This window comes from Lepus europaeus, chromosome 12 (genome assembly GCF_033115175.1).
Source record: "Lepus europaeus isolate LE1 chromosome 12, mLepTim1.pri, whole genome shotgun sequence".
Classification (NCBI taxonomy): Eukaryota; Metazoa; Chordata; class Mammalia; order Lagomorpha; family Leporidae; genus Lepus; species Lepus europaeus.
Genome location: NC_084838.1, coordinates 96,338,627 through 96,357,434, shown reverse-complemented (window position 1 = coordinate 96,357,434; position 18,808 = coordinate 96,338,627). Strand labels below are relative to the sequence as shown.

General features: G+C 41.0%; 1 protein-coding gene across 1 annotated transcript; it reads left to right on the top strand.

Annotated features, from left to right (window-relative positions):
- Positions 1-15,413: 15,413 nt before the first annotated feature.
- LOC133771067 (small ribosomal subunit protein mS35-like) lies at positions 15,414-16,366 on the top strand. The gene is made up of 2 exons (XM_062206793.1): positions 15,414-15,458; positions 15,505-16,366. Exons 1-2 carry the CDS (start codon positions 15,414-15,416, stop codon positions 16,117-16,119), a joined length of 660 nt encoding a protein of 219 aa, XP_062062777.1. The 3' UTR covers positions 16,120-16,366.
- The last annotated feature ends 2,442 nt before the right edge of the window (positions 16,367-18,808 follow it).

Genomic DNA, 18,808 nt, shown 5'->3' with positions numbered 1-18,808 from the left:
TAACCTGTTGTAACACAGCACTGACCCCTTTGTTGTTCCTTTGACATCTGAGGTTGTTTGAAAAATTTTATATGAAAGAATTTATTAAATTGATTGTGACTTTATTCAGTTGCTATCATTTACATAATTTGTGATTTTAAGGGATAGTCTAAAGTGCTGTTTTGTATTTGTCATTTTAAAAGGGGATAATAATACACCCATCTCATCTGGTGTTTGACAAGTTATATATTTTCATATATAAAACACTGAAAGTGGTAGTTGATATCAAGCAAAATTTTCTAGCTAATAAATCATCACCAAGAAAAATAACAACAGCATAGTACGCTATTATAGCCCACTAGGACATCCACTATTCCATGTTTTCTATGATTTCATCAGAGTTAGTATTACAGTAAGTGACAGAAGTGACTACAGTAATTGCTTCTGCTTCTGCTTGTTTCTTGAAATACTTTTCTAGAAATCAACTTTTGGGATTGTCCTAGTGCATTCAGGCTGCCTTAACACAATGCCATGATCTGGGTCATTGATAAACAATACTAATTTGTTTCTCTTTGCTCTGGGGACTGGGGTGTTGCAGACCAAGGTGCCAGCTTGACTGCTGGCTGGAGACGGCTGCTGTCCCCTGCCAGATGGCACCTGGTTGCTGCTCCCTCTGCGGGGAAGGAGCCCTGAGTCCCCACAGAGCAGAAGGGGCGGGAAGGGATGAACCCACCCCCTGGAGTCCTTAACTGAGGGACCTCACCCCGGCTGTCCTCAGGGCTTAATTACCTCCTAAAGACCTGACCTCTTTATTCTATGACATTGGCTGTGAAGCTTCAACCGTGAGTTTTAGGGATCTGTGTGTATAAAGCACATGAAGAGTATGACAGCCTGCAGCCAGATTGCTCTGCACAGCAAGTGAAAGCAAAATGTGTGGTGACAAAAGTGTGGTAATTTAACAGCTTTCAAGACTGAAAGATGCAACTTTGCCTATCTTATTGGCATGCACTATTGTAAAAATGCTCACATTTTGGTTTGAAAAATGCAAGTGATTTCCTGTATTCCTCATTTCTCATTTCTGTCAATTCCGCTTTAACCTTGGATTTATCAGTGGACATAGTAACAATTTAACCCTGTTTTCTCACATCCTTTGGACTGTTTTTCTAGGTTGTCATTTCTTTTTAATTATTTCTTATTATGACTGGGAGACGTTCAATGATTTATCTAATTCATTTACTTTTTCTTCTTTATTTGCTTCTAAAATCTTAAGACCCCTCCAGAAAATGCAGGATGTCAGTGATAACTTTAACAGGTGTTCAAATATTGTAGAATGTCTTTGGTTTATGTGATAAGATTGTCAAACAGCTTTATAGTCTGCAATGACTAACTACCTTCCACAACACCCATCAGTAAATTAGTCTGAATTTCTCACCAAAGTTACGCTACCAAATTACCTAATCTGTACTTAATCATGTGTTTGACCTGAGGCTGATTTTCTTACTTGTATATTCTTTTTATTAGATTTTTCCTATGCTTATCATTTCTTGATTATTTATCATTTAAGATCTTTTGTATTACTATGTACATAGGATGTATTACATACACATTCTGTGATTTTTTATATTAATAAACTTTTCTATACCGTATACAATGGAGTTTTCAAGCATAACTTATTGATTATAATTTACCATTTATTACTCCAAATGAGTTTCAAGATATCTTTTTTTACTAACATAACAGCTTCAGGATTATATTTATATTAATAAATTAAATGTGGTAACAAATAGCAGCTTTTTCAATATTTAGTCTTTTTTTCCAAAACCCTCATATGTTTCTCTTGGATTTTAAATTTTTTCATCATTTTCTAAGTTTAACAGCTCCTCTGTCTAGCTTCTACGTCTTTCTGTTAGACCTATGATTTCCATATTTCGTTGCTATTTGGAGTAGAATCATTCCTCTTGGTATATTCTACTTATTAACCTGAACACGTTTTCTCTTTCCCTGACTTGCTTTTGTCCTTTAAAATAGTGTTCTCATGTTAGGAAGGTCTCTGAATTTCAGAGGAACGGAAGCAAGGACAGGTCTGGGGCGGCCCCAGGTGTGATGGGGTGGCAGAAGGACTTTTCCACGGCACGTGTGCATTTCTGGGGGGTGGAGAAAGCAGAAGCCATGCAGGGGTGGGAGAGGAGCACACACCACCAGCTTGCCACAAAGGGAGGCAGAAACTCCCTGAGTCCACTGTTTCAGTTTCTTTATCCTTAAATGTTATACTGGGAACAAAATAATCTCTCAGGTCCATTTGGAGCTGGTAGAGCTTAACTGTTAAGAGCCTGGTCCCACAAGACACACAGAGTGGATGGTGACATTACGTCTTTAAGGCCACTCTGCACAGTTCAGGGGTAAACTCCGCAGTTCTCTGAGACTGGGATTGCCATGACCTTGTGAGGCAGCCCCTGTGCAGTCACTGAGACAATCACAGCTGGCTTGGGCGCTGTCTTCCAGGAACCGTCCCCATACCTAGCAAACTCCTCTCTCCTTCTCCTGCTGACTGCTGCTCCCAAGGGCTCGTGTTTGTGATCAGATGGCTGCAGAGCACAAGGATCCCTTGGTAAGTGCCTCCCATTTCCACATCTCTGAAAGTCAGGAAGTGTCCTTTACCCGGTGCTTACAGCTTCATGTGGTGCTTTGAGGCAGGGGTGGCCCCGCACAGAAATCGGGTTCATTCCCCTGAGGCCAGCAGTCCGCCTCGCTGGGTTTCTAAGGCTCATTGCACTGTGCCTTTCTACACACACATAAATGGCTTCATCAGCTGGCTCAAATGTGCTCACATGCCACCCTACAGGACTCCCTCTCTCTCGGAGCATAGAAAACCTTCTCATGGAGATTCTACTGCCGCAGTGAGGACCAAGTGCTGTGCTGCCCGATGTTGAAGTTCCCCCCAAGTTTTCATTTTCTGTCCATTCTTCTTTTTCAGTGTTTCTATTATCCCCTGATATCCACCCCATTCTCTTGTTTCCTTTTAGATTTGTATTTTTTTATGTTATAGTTTTTCTGTATAATTATTCTTTTATTGTGATCTTACAACAATTTCACCACTGAAATAAAGAAATGGAGCAACATAATTCCTCATGTCAGATTAATACTTTCTCCTTGTTGAACTCAGAAATTAGATAAGTATTGTCAGGAAGCTGCAGTTACCTGTTCCTCAGGTATGTCATTTGGGCAGCATGAATAACACCAAGGAAAAAGAGTAAGGATTATTTAATACTTGATTCGTTCTGTCTACAACAGTTCCCCAGTTTTGTTTTTTCATTTTGGGTGTTGTGTTGTTTTGTTTTTACTTTTCATGATCCTGATTTTTTTAACATCCTAGTCTAGTTTTCTTGCAAAATGTTCCAAATTGTGGTCACACTCTGCATTTGACTGATTATTGAATGGTCAGAATCATGTGAAACATTTGGCAAGAATATGACAAAGAGGCTGGTGTGTGCTGTAAAAGGATATTTTCACCAGACAGAGAATCCTAGGTTGTAAGTTCCTTGAGTATATGGGAATCATAAAGTTGCCTGCCAATCTTCCCATGCAAACAAAAAGTAAGTTCTAAATAACCAAATAGTTAATAAAGGTATAGTTGAAATCCCAAAAATTTGAGATGTCTTGAGACTTCACAAGCAAATTTTAAAAGATACAGAAAATGGGTTGTAATCATTAAAAAATTCCTAATGTATAATGAAGCAAGAGATTGAAAACAAGAGATTAACTAGGAAAATACTCCCCCCCAAAATGAGTGATACAGGATAAAGTTACTACATGGACCACTTAGAACAGCTAAAGGTACAATTCACAGAATTTTTCAAAACAAACAGATGAATCACTTGCAACTCTAATGACTAGCAAAGTGGCTATGATATAATTTAATCAATTATTCAGTTGCTACAAAAATACAAGGTGCTTATACTTTTATCCAGTGGTTCACTTGCTATAGCAAGCAACTTGACTAAAAGTTTTAAAATTCTTATTGGTCAAAAAATTTGATTTGTTAAAGTAGTCAAGAAAATCAGAAGCACAATAGTTTAGATAATATTTACTGTAACACTAATGTAATGATGGACATAGTAGAGACATAATCTGAGATACAGTTGTATATTAAGTTACTGTTACTTTGTTGCTGTTAAGGGTTATTTGCTAACATAGTTGGTTCTATGCCACTCTTTGCAGCATTTTAAGTATAATAGTGTATCAGTCCCCACACATCCACTGGGGTAGCTATGATTATAGACCTCTTTCTAAAGAGAAAGAAAATAAAATTCAAAGTGATTAAGAATACCACTTAAAGTCACACAGTGAGAAACGGACGCAGCCTGGTGAATCAGTAGTTTTAAATAAAGTTGCCTTATGAAAGTTCTCTCTTTGCACCGTGGTTTCTAATGTCACTGGGATCGCTGTCTCCTGTGGGGAATGCAGTATTTCAGAAACCTGGCAGTAGATTTATTTGGACTTAACCCTCTTAGATATTAATTTATCCAATTGAATTTATGAATTTCACCACATTTGGGACACTTCTAGTCATTTTTCTTGGGAAACATTTTCATTCCTGCCTAGTCTCTTCTCTCTCCTTGAGCTTCCAATCATTCCAACGTCAGCTCTTTTATTGTCCCAGATATCCGAGGCTCTGTTCCAGTCTAGTTTTGTCTCCTTCATCCCAATGAGACAATTCTACTGAATTTGTCTTCAAGTACTCTATGTTTCCTTTGTCATCTCTCCTAGTGAATCCCTTTAATGCAACTTTATTACCATTATTATTTTGTTTACTTCCAAAGTTCCTTCCTCTTTTTTCTTTCTTGTATCTTTTTTTTTAAGATTTATTTTATTTATTTGAAAGACAGAGTTACAGAGAGAGATAGAGACAGAGAGAAAGGTCTTCCATCTGCTGGTTCACTCCCCAGATGGCTACAACGGCCGGAGCTGTATAGATCCAAAGCCAGGAGCCAGGAGCTTCTTCCGGGTCTCCCACATGGGTGCAGGGGCCCAAGGACTTGGGCCATCTTCTACTGTTTTCCCAGGCCATAGCAGAGAGCTGGATTGGAAGAGGAGCAGCAGGGACTAGAACTGGTGCCCACATAGGATGCTGGTGCTTCAGGCCAGGGCTTTAACCCGCTGCAACACAGAGCCAGCCCCTCTTTTTTGTATATTTTCTGTCTTTTCCAAGAAGTGATATTTTTTCATTTGTTGCAAAGGTGTCTGTAATTGTTTGATGGAGCATTGTTATCATTGCTGCTTTGAATTTTCTGGCAGATACCCCCAAATCTGTGTGTTGGTATCTGAAGACTGTATTTCTTATGAAATTCATAGTCCCTGGTCAATAACCATCCTAGACGCTTTGAAGGGGCCTTGAGAACGCTCATGGGAAATTACAATATGAAAAGCCAATTCATGGATTTCTAAAGTTTTTGAACCAAAATAAGCCTCTTTTAATTCCATTTGTCCACAAATTTTTTTGAAGTATCCTCATATTGTGCCATCAACCGGTTACTGTTTGAGGCTTTTATTTGAGCCTACAGTCAACCTGTCTGGGTCCCTCATGGAGATCTGGCTCAGGTCTGGGCTGTGGGTAACTGCTCCTTGACTCTCAGAACCTTCAAAGTGCGATTCTGGTTTTCCCAACTTGGGTACTTTCAAGAATCCCATCTCAAGCCTGGGTGATGTCCCAGACTAGTATTCATTTCTCAAATATTTGATTGTGTTTTTTCTGGTCAGTTTCATGAATGGACTGCTCCAAAAGCTGCCATGGTTTCACGCCCACGTGGTGGGATCATTCTGAATTTTCAACCTCATCTCAAATGTTACATACTCAGTGAGGCCTCCCAATCTACTTGTTCAAATTTGGTGCCTCTTGTTACTTTCAACTTCCTCATATAATATTTGCATAATTTCTGCCACAACTTATATTTTATTGCACGTTGGCTTGCTTGTTACTATCCTAGCTTCCCAGTTCTCCCCACGAAAATAGTAATGAGTTGGAGATAAGGACTTTGCTTTTTACCACTTATTCAGCACATACCACAATGTCTGACACCACATTCTGTTGAATGAATAAATGGGTGGGATCTCTTTCAAACTAAATATACATTTTTAAAAATATTTTTTATTTATTTGAAAGGCAGAGTTACAGAGAGGTAGAGGCAGAAGATGAAGAAGAGACATCTTCCATCTACTGTTTCATTCCCCAAATGGCCTCAATGGCCAGAGCTGGAATGATCCAAAACCAGGAGCCAGGAGCTTCTTCCAAGTCTCCTAAATGGGTGCAGGGGTCTAAGTACTTGTACTATCTTCCACTACTTTCCCAGGTTCATTAGCAGGGAGCTGGATCAGAACTGGAGCAGCCAGGACTTGAACCAGTACCCATATGTTATGCTGGTACTGCAAGTGGCAGCTTTACCCATTACACCACAGTGCTGGCCCCAGCAAATATACATTTTAAAAAATGTATGTAACATTGGCACTACAGTAACTGCTGTATACATATTAACTTGTTTAGCATAGTTTTTATAATGTTGGCTATATAATTTTTAATTTTTTTCAGAACAGAATAAACTCACATTAAATATTTAAAATCACTGTTGCTGGTTATAAAATATTCTGCTGTAACTGATATCCCATTCACACAATGAGTTAAGTCCTCAGCAAATATTTACCGAGCTTTAAACCTAAGGAATTATTCTAGTTAATTGAAGAAACATAATAGACTCTTTTCTTCAAGTAGCTTGCATTCTAGCTGGAGGAGAGAGAGAATAAACTAGTAACAAATTAATAAGTAGATTAACAAGATAATTCAGTGTATTGTTGACTTGAGGAAAGTGGAGTAAGATAGGGAGAATGACCACTTGAGATGGAGATACACTGAAAGATATCAAATCAATCGTGGAAATCCACGAAGACCCTTTCAGATTAGGTCTCTTCTTTTGCTCGAGAAAGCGAGGGCATACAGCATTGCCGGAGTGTGGTGAGACACAGGCGAGATGGGGCGGGCGTACCTATAGTAGGCACTCTCAAAATAGTTTCTAAGTACCTAAAACAGTTTATGCTCCTCCCAGCAATCTACAGCAGTTCCAGTTGATTCTCATTCTTGCCCAAACGTAGTATTTCAGACTTTTAAATTTTTCTCAACCTATGGGGCCGGTGCTGTGGTGCAACGGGTTAACACCCTGGCCTGAACCACTGGCATCCCATATGGGTGTCGGTTCGTGTCCTGGCTGCTCCTCTTCCCATCCAGCTCTCTGCTGTGGCCTGGGAAAGCAGTGGAAGATGGCCCAAGTCCTTGGGCCCTGCACTCATGTGGGAGACCTGGAAGAGGCTCCTGGCTCCTGGCTTCGGATGGACGCATCTACGGCTGTTGCAGCCATCTGGGGAGTGAACCAGCGGACGGAAGACCTCTCTCTCTGTCTCTACCCCTCTCTGTAACTCTGTCTTTCAAATAAATAAGATAGATCTTAAAAAAAAAAAAAAAGTTGTTGATGCTGATACAAGTACAGTCAGGCCTGCAGCTTTGCTCATTTGTAAGGTGAAAGTGAAATCCAGTAAACAGGATTAGCCCAGGTCTCTCCGTTGCAGCTAGATCTTTAATTCGATGACTCACAGGAACACTGCAAATGGCACTGCCCTGATTTTTCATGGGCATTTCGTACATCAGTTGTCTAATAGACACAAATACATACAGTTCTTTGGACAGCAGTTATTAATCAGTAAACTTTTTTTTTTTTTTGACAGGCAGAGTGGACAGTGAGAGAGACAGACAGAGAGAAAGGTCTTCCTTTTTTTCCGTTGGTTCACCCTCCAATGGCCGCTGTGGCCGGCGCACCATGCTGATCTGAAGCCAGCAGCCAGGTGCTTCTCCTGGTCTCCCATGCGGGTGCAGGGCCCAAGCACATGGGCCATCCTCCACTGCACTCCTGGGCCACAGCAGAGAGCTGGACTGGAAGAGGGGCAACCGGGACAGAATCCGGCGCCCCAACCGGGACTAGAACCCGGTGTGCCGGCGCCACAGGTGGAGGATTAGCCTAGTGAGCCGCGGCGCCAGCCAGTAAACGTTTTTAAAGATACATTTTTGAAGTAGAGTTTATTATTTTATTAGCTACTGTGTGGGCTTTCCCATCCAAAGCAAAGTGACCAGCTACCGTGTCAGACACTTCAGGAGCTGTCTCATTTCTGGCTAGAAAATCAGAACATATTTTGCTTTCAAAAAGCCCATAATATGTACACTTAAAATATTCAGGAGTGAGTGTCCAGCACGGTAGCTAAGACACCTGCACCCCAAAGTGCCTGGGTTTGAGTTCTGACTGCACTCCTGATGACAGCTTCCTCTAATACACACCCTGCTGGGCCGCAGTGATGGTCAAGTACCTGGGTCCCTGCCACTCACACAGAAGACCTGGATTGACATCCTGACGTCTGGACTTTGTCATAGACACTTCAGGATGGAAGTGGATAGACGGTTTCTTTCTGTTTGTCAGTCTCTGTTGCCATGCCTTTCAAATAAATAATAAAAATATTTAAATAATTACTTTTTAAAATTTTAATTCAGTTTCTTTTTGTTTAATCTCTGAATGAGTGATGTCAAACAATGATGTTACCTTTTGAGTATTAATTTGCTTATTGATTCCTGCTACATGTTTTTGACAGATATAGCTATTGCATCTACATTCTATAGACTTCTACTAGTCCATTGCTTGTCTTTTCATTTTCTTCATAGTACCTTTATTTAAAAAAAAAAAGATTTATTTACTTATTTGAAAAGCAGAGTTACAGAGAGAGAAGGAGAGGGAGAGAGAGACTCTTCCATCTACTGGTTCACTTCCCAAATGGCTGCAATGGCTGTTTTAGGCCAGGCCAAAAGAGCCAGGAGCTTCTTCCGGATCTCTCATGTGGGTGTAGGGACCCAAGCACTTGGATCATTTTCCTCTGCTTTCCCAGGCACATTAGCAGGGAGGTGGATCAAAAGTGGAGCAGCCAGGACAGGAACCTGCGCCCAGTTGGGATACCTTCACATGTGGTGGCTTAACCCACTTTGCCACAACAAGGCCCCTTCATGGTACCATTAAATGAAGACCAGATTTTAAAATTTTATGTTTAGGTATCTAATCAATATTTTTTAAAAGAAAAGATTTATTTTTTCTTTATTTGAAAGTCAGAGTTACACAGTGAGAGGAGAAGCAGAGAGAGAGAGAGAGAGAGAAATCTTCCATCCCTGGTTCACTTCCCAGTTAGCCACAATAGCCAGAGCGGCACCAATCTGAAGCCAGAAGCCAGGAGCTCCTTCTGCGACCCATGTGGGTGCAGGGGCCCAAGGACTCAGGACATCTTCTACTGTTTTCCCAGGCCACAGCAGAGAGCTGGATTGGAAGTTAGACAGCTGGGACTAGAACCAGCGCCCATATGGGATGCCAGCGTTGCAGGCCAGGGCGTTAACCCACTGCGACACAGCACAGGCCCCTCTAATCAATCTTTAATTTTAAGTGTGGCATGAGGTAATGGTTGAAGTGTATTTCTATATGTTATTAGGTTTTCCTCGATAAATATGTTGATCAGAATTTTATTTCCCCCATTAAACACTGCTTTTGACAAAAGTCAGCCACCTACGTCCATGTGAGTCTATTTCTGCAGGCTCTATGCTGTTCCAGCTTCCCTGGCTTTGCATATGCAGAGGGCTCTCACATTCCTGAGGTTACTGAAGCCATCCTAGGTTCTGAATTGTTACAGAGACAGACGTTAGAACAAGTATTTCAATTTCTACAAAGTTGCGTACTGGAGTTTTGATTGGGTTGTATTGAGAAGTATAGATCTACTTGTTGAAAGCTGACATTTTGATAACAGACAGTACCCTGGTCTTTGAACAACTGACTAGCTTTCTGCTCATTTTGTCTATTTATTTCTAATTAATCTGAGAAGTGTTTTGTAGTTTTAAATGTATAGCTTTTGAATACTGTTATATTTATTCCTAAGTGTTTTTTTTTCTTTTTGATGGTATTATAAACAAAATACTTATATTTTGTTTTCAAATACAAGTTGCCCTGTTATAGAGAATAATTGATTTTATATGTGGAACTTTAGTACTACGAACATGTTTAATTCATTTACTGATTCAGGTAGGTTTTTGAAGGTTTCTTAGCCCTTTTCATGGACATAAGCACGCTATCTGCAAATAAAAATAGTCTTACTTGTTACTTTCTTTTTTTTTTTTGACAGGCAGAGTGGACAGTGAGAGAGACAGACAGAGAGAAAGGTCTTCCTTTGCTGTTGGTTCACCCTCCAATGGCCGCCGCGGCTGGCACACCGCACTGATCCGATGGCAAGAGCCAGGTGCTTCTCCTGGTCTCCCATGCGGGTGCAGGGCCCAAGGACTTGGGCCATCCTCCACAGCACTCCCGGGCCATAGCAGAGAGCTGGACTGGAAGAGGAGCAACCGGGACAGAATCCGGCGCGCCGACGGAGGATTAGCCTATTGAGCCGCGGCGCCGGCCTGTTACTTTCCAAACTGTACATTTTACTTCATCTTTTCACACATGCACAGGAATACTTATAGGGCCAATATGTATATGTTTAATGTTTTCTTTAAAAGGTCAAAAAAAGGTACCATTTTATTTCTCGTTTTGATTGCTTTATTTATTTGAAAGGCACAATTACAGAGAGAGACAGAGAGAATCTTCCATCCACTGGTTCACTCTCCAACTGGCCACAACAGCTGGAGCTGGGCCAACCCAAAGCCAAGAGCTTCTTTCAGGTCTCCGACGCAGGTGCAGGGGCTCAAGCACTTGGGGCATCCTCCACTGCCTTCCCAGGCTTTAGCAGAGAGTTAGATTGGAAGAGGAGCAGCTGGTATACAAACCGATGCCCATATGGGATTCCATCGTCATAGGCAGAGGCTTAGCCTACTATACCACAGCACCAGCCCCAACACAATCTTATATCAACATTTTTCTGATTTTATGTATACTCAGAAACATAGGAGGGTACTTCAAAAAGTTTTTGGAAAATGTGCATTATCTTTTAGTTTTATTTTCCCACAAACTTGTTGAAGTAGCCTTGTATATTTTCACCTTATCTTGATTCAAAAGAATCTCACATATTGTAACTTTTTATCCTGGAATAAAAGGAACCGTCTGAATATATAGGAATAGTATGAGCTGTAATATCTCTTGGTCCCCTAGGGTTTATAGTATAGGCCCACCACCAGGCTTACAGACAATAATACCAGAGCTTAGTTCACAACAATTACCATAATTATTTCTATCCCTATAGGAGTAAAGGTATTTAGTTGATTGGCAACTTTGCATGGCAGTATTATTAAATGATATTTAGCCATATAATGAGCCATAGGCTTTGCTTTCCTATTTACTGTTGGAAGCCTAACAAGTATTGTGCTAGCCAATTCATCATTAGACATTGTTCATTATACTTACCATGTTGTAGCACATTTCTACTATGTTCTATCTATAGGAACTGTTTTTGCTTTTATAGGAGGACTTACACAATGATTTCCACTGTTTTGGGGATGGTACCCCAACCTGAGCTAAAATCCATTTTACAATTATATTTGTGGATGTCAACCTCACTGCCTTCCCACATTTCGTTGCACCATCAGTCATGCTCTGATGATAGCCTCATTACCTGATACCTATGCAATACGCATGACTGTCTCATCGGTGGGTTCACTTATTTCACTGATAGCCAGTTTAGTAACAATCTTCAGATGTGAGAAGGCTTTGCTTCAATATGAGAAGTCTCAGCAATAGAGCTTGTAAGTTTGTGGCTCTCATCATAGCCTTATCTCCACTGTACTTGAACTAGTTCCACTAGAAGATTTTGAAAGCTGACTATGTTACATTATGTCGATGTTATAATGTCATTGTGAAGCTAAGCAGCATACTTTTCAAAGACTGAGAGTGTCAACCCTTCCACAATGAAATGCCACAGTTAAAGACATCAACATGATTTATTACTATCATCTCAATAATCTTAGCATGGTTTATCTTACTGCAATTAAAACTCTCAAAATACACCTGTTCAGTGCAGCACTGTGGCATAGTGGGTAAAACCACTGCCTGCAGTCCCATATGGACGTCGGTTCGAGTCCTGGCTGCTCCACTTCCAAACCAGCTCTCGGCTATGTCCTGGGAAAGCAGCGAAAGATGGCTCAAGTCCTTGGGCCCCTGCACCCATGAGAGAGACTCAGAAGAAGCTCCTGGCTCCTGGCTTTGGATCAGTCCAACTCTGGCCATTGCAGCCATTTGAGAGTGAACAGCCATATGAAAGACCTCCCTCTCTACTTCTGTCTCTGCCTCTCTAATAAATAAATAAATCTTAAAAAAAAATACATCTGTTTCTTAAAGCCTTCATCAAAGAATGTTGGAACATGTAAATATGAGATGCTTTGAGGGAAAAAAAAAAAAACCTAAAGTTTCTTCACCTCTTTCATTACCCATATAATAGTACCTATTGCTATTCTAATTATCTCATTCTCAAATATTACCCATCCTGCCCCCAAGTGCCTGATTAGTCTCTGTTCAACAGTGACTACTGCAACTAGTACTCATAATGTTATATGATTAACTTAATTTTTAATACCAATTTATTTCTCTTTTTTTTTTATTTGACAAGTAGAGTTATAGACAGTGAGAGAGAGACAGAGCGAAAGGTCTTCCTTCCATTGGTTCACTCCCCAAATGGCCACCACGGCTGGAGCTGTGCCAATCCAAAGCCAGGAGCCAGGTGCCTCCTCCCAGTACCCATGCAGGTGCAGGGGCCCAAACACTTGGGCCATCCTCCACTGCCCTCCCGGGCCACAGCAGAGAGCTGGACTGGAAGAGGAGCAATCAGGACTAGAACCCGGCTCCCATATGGGATGCCTGCGCCGCAGGCGGAGGATTAACCAAGTGAGCCATGGTTCCAGCCCCACCAATTTATCTCTTGGCTCAACTAATGTACTGGGAACTATTCACCAGAAACAGGTGAAAGTTTTGAAGAAAACCCAGTAACAGCTACAATAAAAATAATACTTAATACAGTATGCTATAATTATTTCATGGAATTTAACCAAGGCTAATGACATGAAAAGTCATTGCTTTTTTTCAGCTGTAAGAACCCTGATGACCAACATTTGGAAAACCTGCCCCCTCATTATGATAATTAACCACTCATTCGTTGTCTTACCAGCCCCATCAGATATTTCAGCATGATGAGATTTTGGCCTCCTTTTAGTATTTAGTATTCTAGGTCAGCCCAGGCTAGCAGGAGCCATGCCCTGTACACCAGACACAATAACCACATTCTCCTCTCCCCATATCTGCCAAGGAGTGAATGGCAGCTGAATCAGACCATGTTGCTGTGCTAGTGGAGCACTCACCCTGTCCATCTGCTTATCTTAACACGTGAACCAAGGGACACAGCTCACCTAGCTTTCTAGAAACCTGGCATATCAGGGTTATCCTGTTATTTGCAGCCGTGGCCACAGCATTCATGGGTTGCGTATTTCATTAAGGGCAAATATCTTTCTGAGATTCAATAGTAATTACAAATCTATTATCAACGACTCCAGACACTGTTACTGATTTAGTAAGGAGACTTTTCAATTGACAAATCTATCCTTACAAAATTCTATTCACTTTGTGTTAGCATTTGTTATTTCAGCCCAAGACATTATTAACTTTCTCTTTTTTCATGAAACAGGAGTAAACAGTCATCAGGAATCTCCTCCAATGCAGATAAAATCCTGTCTCATCTCACTGCACAACTAAAGACATTGCAGGTTCCCTTTCTTGCCACCACTCCTACGAACCTTAGTTCTTAGTTCTGTTCTCTCCTGACCTTTTCGGAGACACAATAACTAAACTGCAGTGAAGGGTGGGCGCTGTGGCATAGTGGGTTAAGCCTCCACCTGCAGTGCCGGCATCCAAATGTGGGCACTGGTTCGAATCCTGGCTGCTCCTCCTCCGATCCAGCTCCCTACTATTGGAACTGGAAAGTCACAGTTGGCAACTGTACCCACTATGCCATAGCACCAGCCCCAAAAGGTACCATTCTCAAGGAAATGTATGAAATTGCCTTACCCCCAGTTTCACCAACAGAAATGGATTACCAAACATGTTTATTTTTATTTATTTATTAAAGATGAGTTTGTTTATTTGAAAAGGCAGAGTTACAGAGAGGGAAAGACAGAGAAAGAAATCTATCCACTAGTTCACTCCCCTAATGGCCACAACAGCCAGAGCTGGGCCAGGCCAAAGCCAGGAGCCAGGAGCTTCTTCTGAGTCTCCCACATGGGTGGCAGGGTCGCAAGCACTCTGGCTATCCTCCACTGCTTTCCTAGGCCATTAGCAAGGAGCTGAGTAGAGCAGCCAGGACATAAACCAGCACCCATATGGGATGCTGGCCTCGCAGGTGGCAGCTTAACCTGCTACACTACAGCACCAGCCCCTATTTTTATTTATTTTACTTAAGTGGGGGGAGGTGGAGGGGAGAGAGAGAGAGAAAAAAAAAAAAAAAAAAAACAGAGAGCTCTCATCCACTAAATCACTTACCAAATACCTACAGTGACTAGGGCTGGGCCAGGCCAAAGCCAGGGTCAGGAATTCTTTCTGGGTCTCCCACAGGAGTGGCAGAGACCCAGCTACTTGAGCCATCACCTGCTGCCTCCCAGGGTGCACATCAGTGGAAGCTGGAATCAGGAGCAGAACCAGGACCTAAACCCAGGCGTTCTAATATGCAATCGAGGCATCCCACGTGGCATCTTTACTAAATGAGATGCCCACCACAGGATGACCAAATTCTTTGCTTTAGTCCTTCTGATAGTCAAATGTGGCATAATTTTGATCTGCATTTCCCTTACTATGAATAAGGATGAATGTTTTTTCTTTACATAAGAGTCATTTCTTTTTCTTTTTCCATGAACTGTAACCTCATATCTTTTGCACATCTTTTTTTTACTGTGTTTTTTATTTTAAATCATGATAATTTTAGGACTTTGTAAATTATCCTTTTGTCACTGATCTGAGTTTTATAAATTTTCCATTTGTGTTTTGTCATTTATCATTTGAGTTTTTCTATGTAGAAACAAATTCAGTAAACCAATCTTTCTTTGCAGAAAATAGGAAAAAAAGTATAATTAGAAAATCCTTACTTTGTCACTCTAATGAATGAATACATCTTGGTAATAAACATTCAAGGGCCGATGAGAAACTTCTTAAGGCTTGACACAAACTGACCTTTGAATCCAATAATCAACTTTACTCTCATTAGCAGACAATTATATCACTTCTGTTTTGATGTACAGTAGAATACTGGAAATATTCTTGACAAAAAATGAGATATAGTCAAGTCTGTAGACCGAATTAAAAGCTCATAGAAAATATTGAGAATAAAGCAGCAAGTGAAATGAAGCCATGAGGACACAATCTGACTACGTGAAATTCTACATGTCAGGAATAGTGACGTGACGTCCTTGGTACATAAGTGTTATAATAAAAAATGTAGAGAAGTCAGAGAGCACAGAGGAGAAAGGCACTGCCTCCTAGGACAGAGAAAATGGCTGTTGACCAGGACTGGCCCAGCGTGTACCCTGTTGCAGCGCCATTTAAGCCCTCTGTAGTCCCTCTTCCTGTTCGAATGGGTTATCCAGTGAAAAAGGGTGTGCCCATGGCAAAGGAGGGCAATCTAGAACTTCTGAAGATCCCCAATTTTCTGCATTTGACTCCTGTAGCGATTAAAAAGCACTGTGAAGTTCTTAAAGATTTCTGCACGGAGTGGCCAGCCGCACTTGACACTGACGAGAAATGTGAGAAGCATTTTCCAATTGAAATCGACACAGCTGCCTACGTTTCATCAGGACCGTCCATTCGCAATCCCAAGGCACGAACAGTAACCTTAAGGGTTAAACTTTCCAGTTTGAATTTAGATGACCATGCAAAGAAGAAATTGATTAAACTTGTAGGAGAACGATACTGCAAGACCAGTGATGTGCTGACCATCAGAACAGACAGGTGTCCTTTAAAGAGACAGAATTACGACTATGCAATATATCTACTAACAGTTTTATACCATGAGTCTTGGAATCCAAACAAACTCTATTCCGCATTCACTGCGCTTTGATCTGTAATGCTAATTGCTGCGATGCCAGGATGAGTAGCCACCTGTAACCGGCCTGAACAGCACTGAAGAATTCCTGTGTGTAAACGGGCTCTTGGTCCTTTCTCAACGAGGACATCGGTGAGGAAGCAACAGGAGTCACTGTGTACTTACACCCCATGTGGGATCTGTCCCTAATGTGTCGTCTAAAGCGAAGTGATGCTATAACTAGTACTGAAACAGTATTTTTATACTTTGCGTTTCTGTGTGGGCACAAACTGATGAGGTCTTTACTAATTATATACTGAATTGATCTTCTGTATATAAAGAGAATTGGAAATGAAAAAAAAAAAACCAACCTGGTGTTAAAATGGAAATGGCATAGAAAATTAATTAATTTGAAAAAAAAATTATGTAGGATCTCTGTCTTTAATGTGCTGTACATTGCTATTTAATGCTATAATTAGTAATCCAATGGTAGTTTTTTCACTTTGTGTTGCTATATGGGAAAAATGTTGAAATCTTTACCTAATATATACTAAACTAATCTTCTGTATACAAAGAGAATTGAAAATGAATCTTTACATGAATGGAAGGGGAGAGGGAGCGGGAAGGGGGAGGATTGCGGGCGGGAGGGAAGTTATGGGAGGGGGGAAGCCATTGTAACCCATGGGCTATACTTTGGAAATTTATATTCATTAAATAAAAGTTAAAATAAAAAAAATAAAAAAAATAAAAAATAAAAAATGTAGGCGGGGTTCCAGCCAAGACAGGAGAATAGGCATTAGACTTATTATTCCAAAAACAATACACAGATGAAGAACTCACACACAAGAGTGAAGCAACTGTCTCCAGGCTTTGGAAAACAGATGGCCCAAGGCGGGATCCTTAGGAGAAGAGACATTGGTGAACTTGACATTCAGTCCATCTCACTGTCTGGGAACTGTTTCCAAACCTTAGCACCAAGAATAGAGTCCAGACATAGAGCAGAAATCTTGCTGGGTAAAGGAAACACCATCAGATGTCGGTTGGGTTTTATGAGGCAAGTCACAAGAGAAAAAGGAGTAGGACAGAGATGGAGTCCAAGGAACTGCGTACTGGTCACGTGGAGACTGGGATGGTATCCTGAGCTGGAAACTGCACGTGCACCTGTGCTCTGGGCGTGACACTAAGGGGCCTACCAGAACAGATATGCGGTGGGAGCTGGGGGTGGGCCGAGTTGTGAGCCCAGTGGAGAACTGGAGATTGCACTGTGCCCACAGAGTTAAGAGTTTGAGTAGAGCAGCCAGAACAGAGATTGTGCATGGCTTCTTTCCCTAACACTGTAGTTCTCATCTTTATTAGGCTTATTCTTGTGCGTGGTGTGAGAAACTAATCTAATTTTTCCAACGACAGTGTAGTGTCCCCTACGATTAATTTTGTGTTGCAGTGATTTGAGATATGAACATTATGAGGTAGCCGTATTCCATTCATACTTGGACTTTATTTATATTCCTGATTTTAAGTCTATTTCATTCATTTGTTTATTTAGTCATATGCCATTATTTGTGTCTGGCTTAATATGTGGTTATGTTAATTCCCATACAGCTCTTCATTTTCAGTGTTTTCCTAACTGTGTGTTTGTTTTTCCATCTAAACTTTAGTACCAACTTCTCTAGATACAGAATAACAACAAAAAACCCACTGTTACTTTAATTGGAATTACATTAACTTTATATGCTGAATTATAGAGAACTGACATATTGATGATATTGAGACATCCTATCCAAATATTTCTCCATTTTTATTCAAGTCTACCATTATATTTTCAGGAGCATTTAAGAGTGTTTTCTTTTTGGTTTTACATACTTCTTGCTAAATACATTTTTATTGCCATTGTAAATGCAGCTTTCTTTGGCTTTATATTTTCCAACTAATTGTAACCTGAGTGCATGTTTACTCTTGTGTAATTGTCTTCAACAATTCTCATGTATAAATTTAATCTCCTTTTCAGAAGATGCTTTCTCCATAGGTCAGACATTATAGTGAGAACTGTTGCCACAACATTGGGAAGCCTATGTACAATGGGGAAAATTGGATCTCTAGATTTCAGGGGCAAGAAATGGCACTTAATCATCAAGGTAGACATTGTTGCCTTTTTTTTTCTTTTTAAGATTCTATTGATTTATTTGAGAGAGAGTTACAGAGAGAGCGAGAGACGAGGGAAGGGGTCTTACATCTACTGGTTCACTCCCTAAATGGCCACGATGGCCAGAGCTGAGCAGATCTGAAGCCAGAAGCCTGGAGCTTTTTCTGGGACTCCCACATGGGTGCAGGGATCAAAACACTTGAGTCGTCTTCTGCTGTTTTCCCAGGCCATCAGCAGGGAGCTGGATCAGAAGTGCAGCAGCCAGGACTCGAACCAGCGACCATATGGGATGCTGGTGCCACAAACAGAGGCTTAACCTACTACACCACAGCACCAGACCCCCCAACCCACCTATTTCTCCTGTGGATGAAACGATGGCATTTTCAAATGACATGGTTACCGTAAGTTTCACCAGGCGACAACTCCACAGCTTGGGTGTCATACACAAATTTGGTATCATTGCTTGAACAAATGAGCACGTCCCCTGGTACCTAGTATGCAATCACTGTACTAGTGAATGTGGTATTCTCCCAAATCTGTCAGTAAAGACCAGAAGAAGCAATACACCTGTAGTGTCCTACCTCA

Excerpts from the sequence above, each read along its gene's own strand:
- LOC133771067 (XM_062206793.1), top strand. The coding sequence starts at position 15,414 with ATGAGGACACAATCTGACTACGTGAAATTCTACATGTCAGGAATA. Across the intron at positions 15,459-15,504 it reads AATTCTACATGTCAGGAATA|AGAAGTCAGAGAGCACAGAG; the intron begins GTGACGTGACGT and ends TAAAAAATGTAG.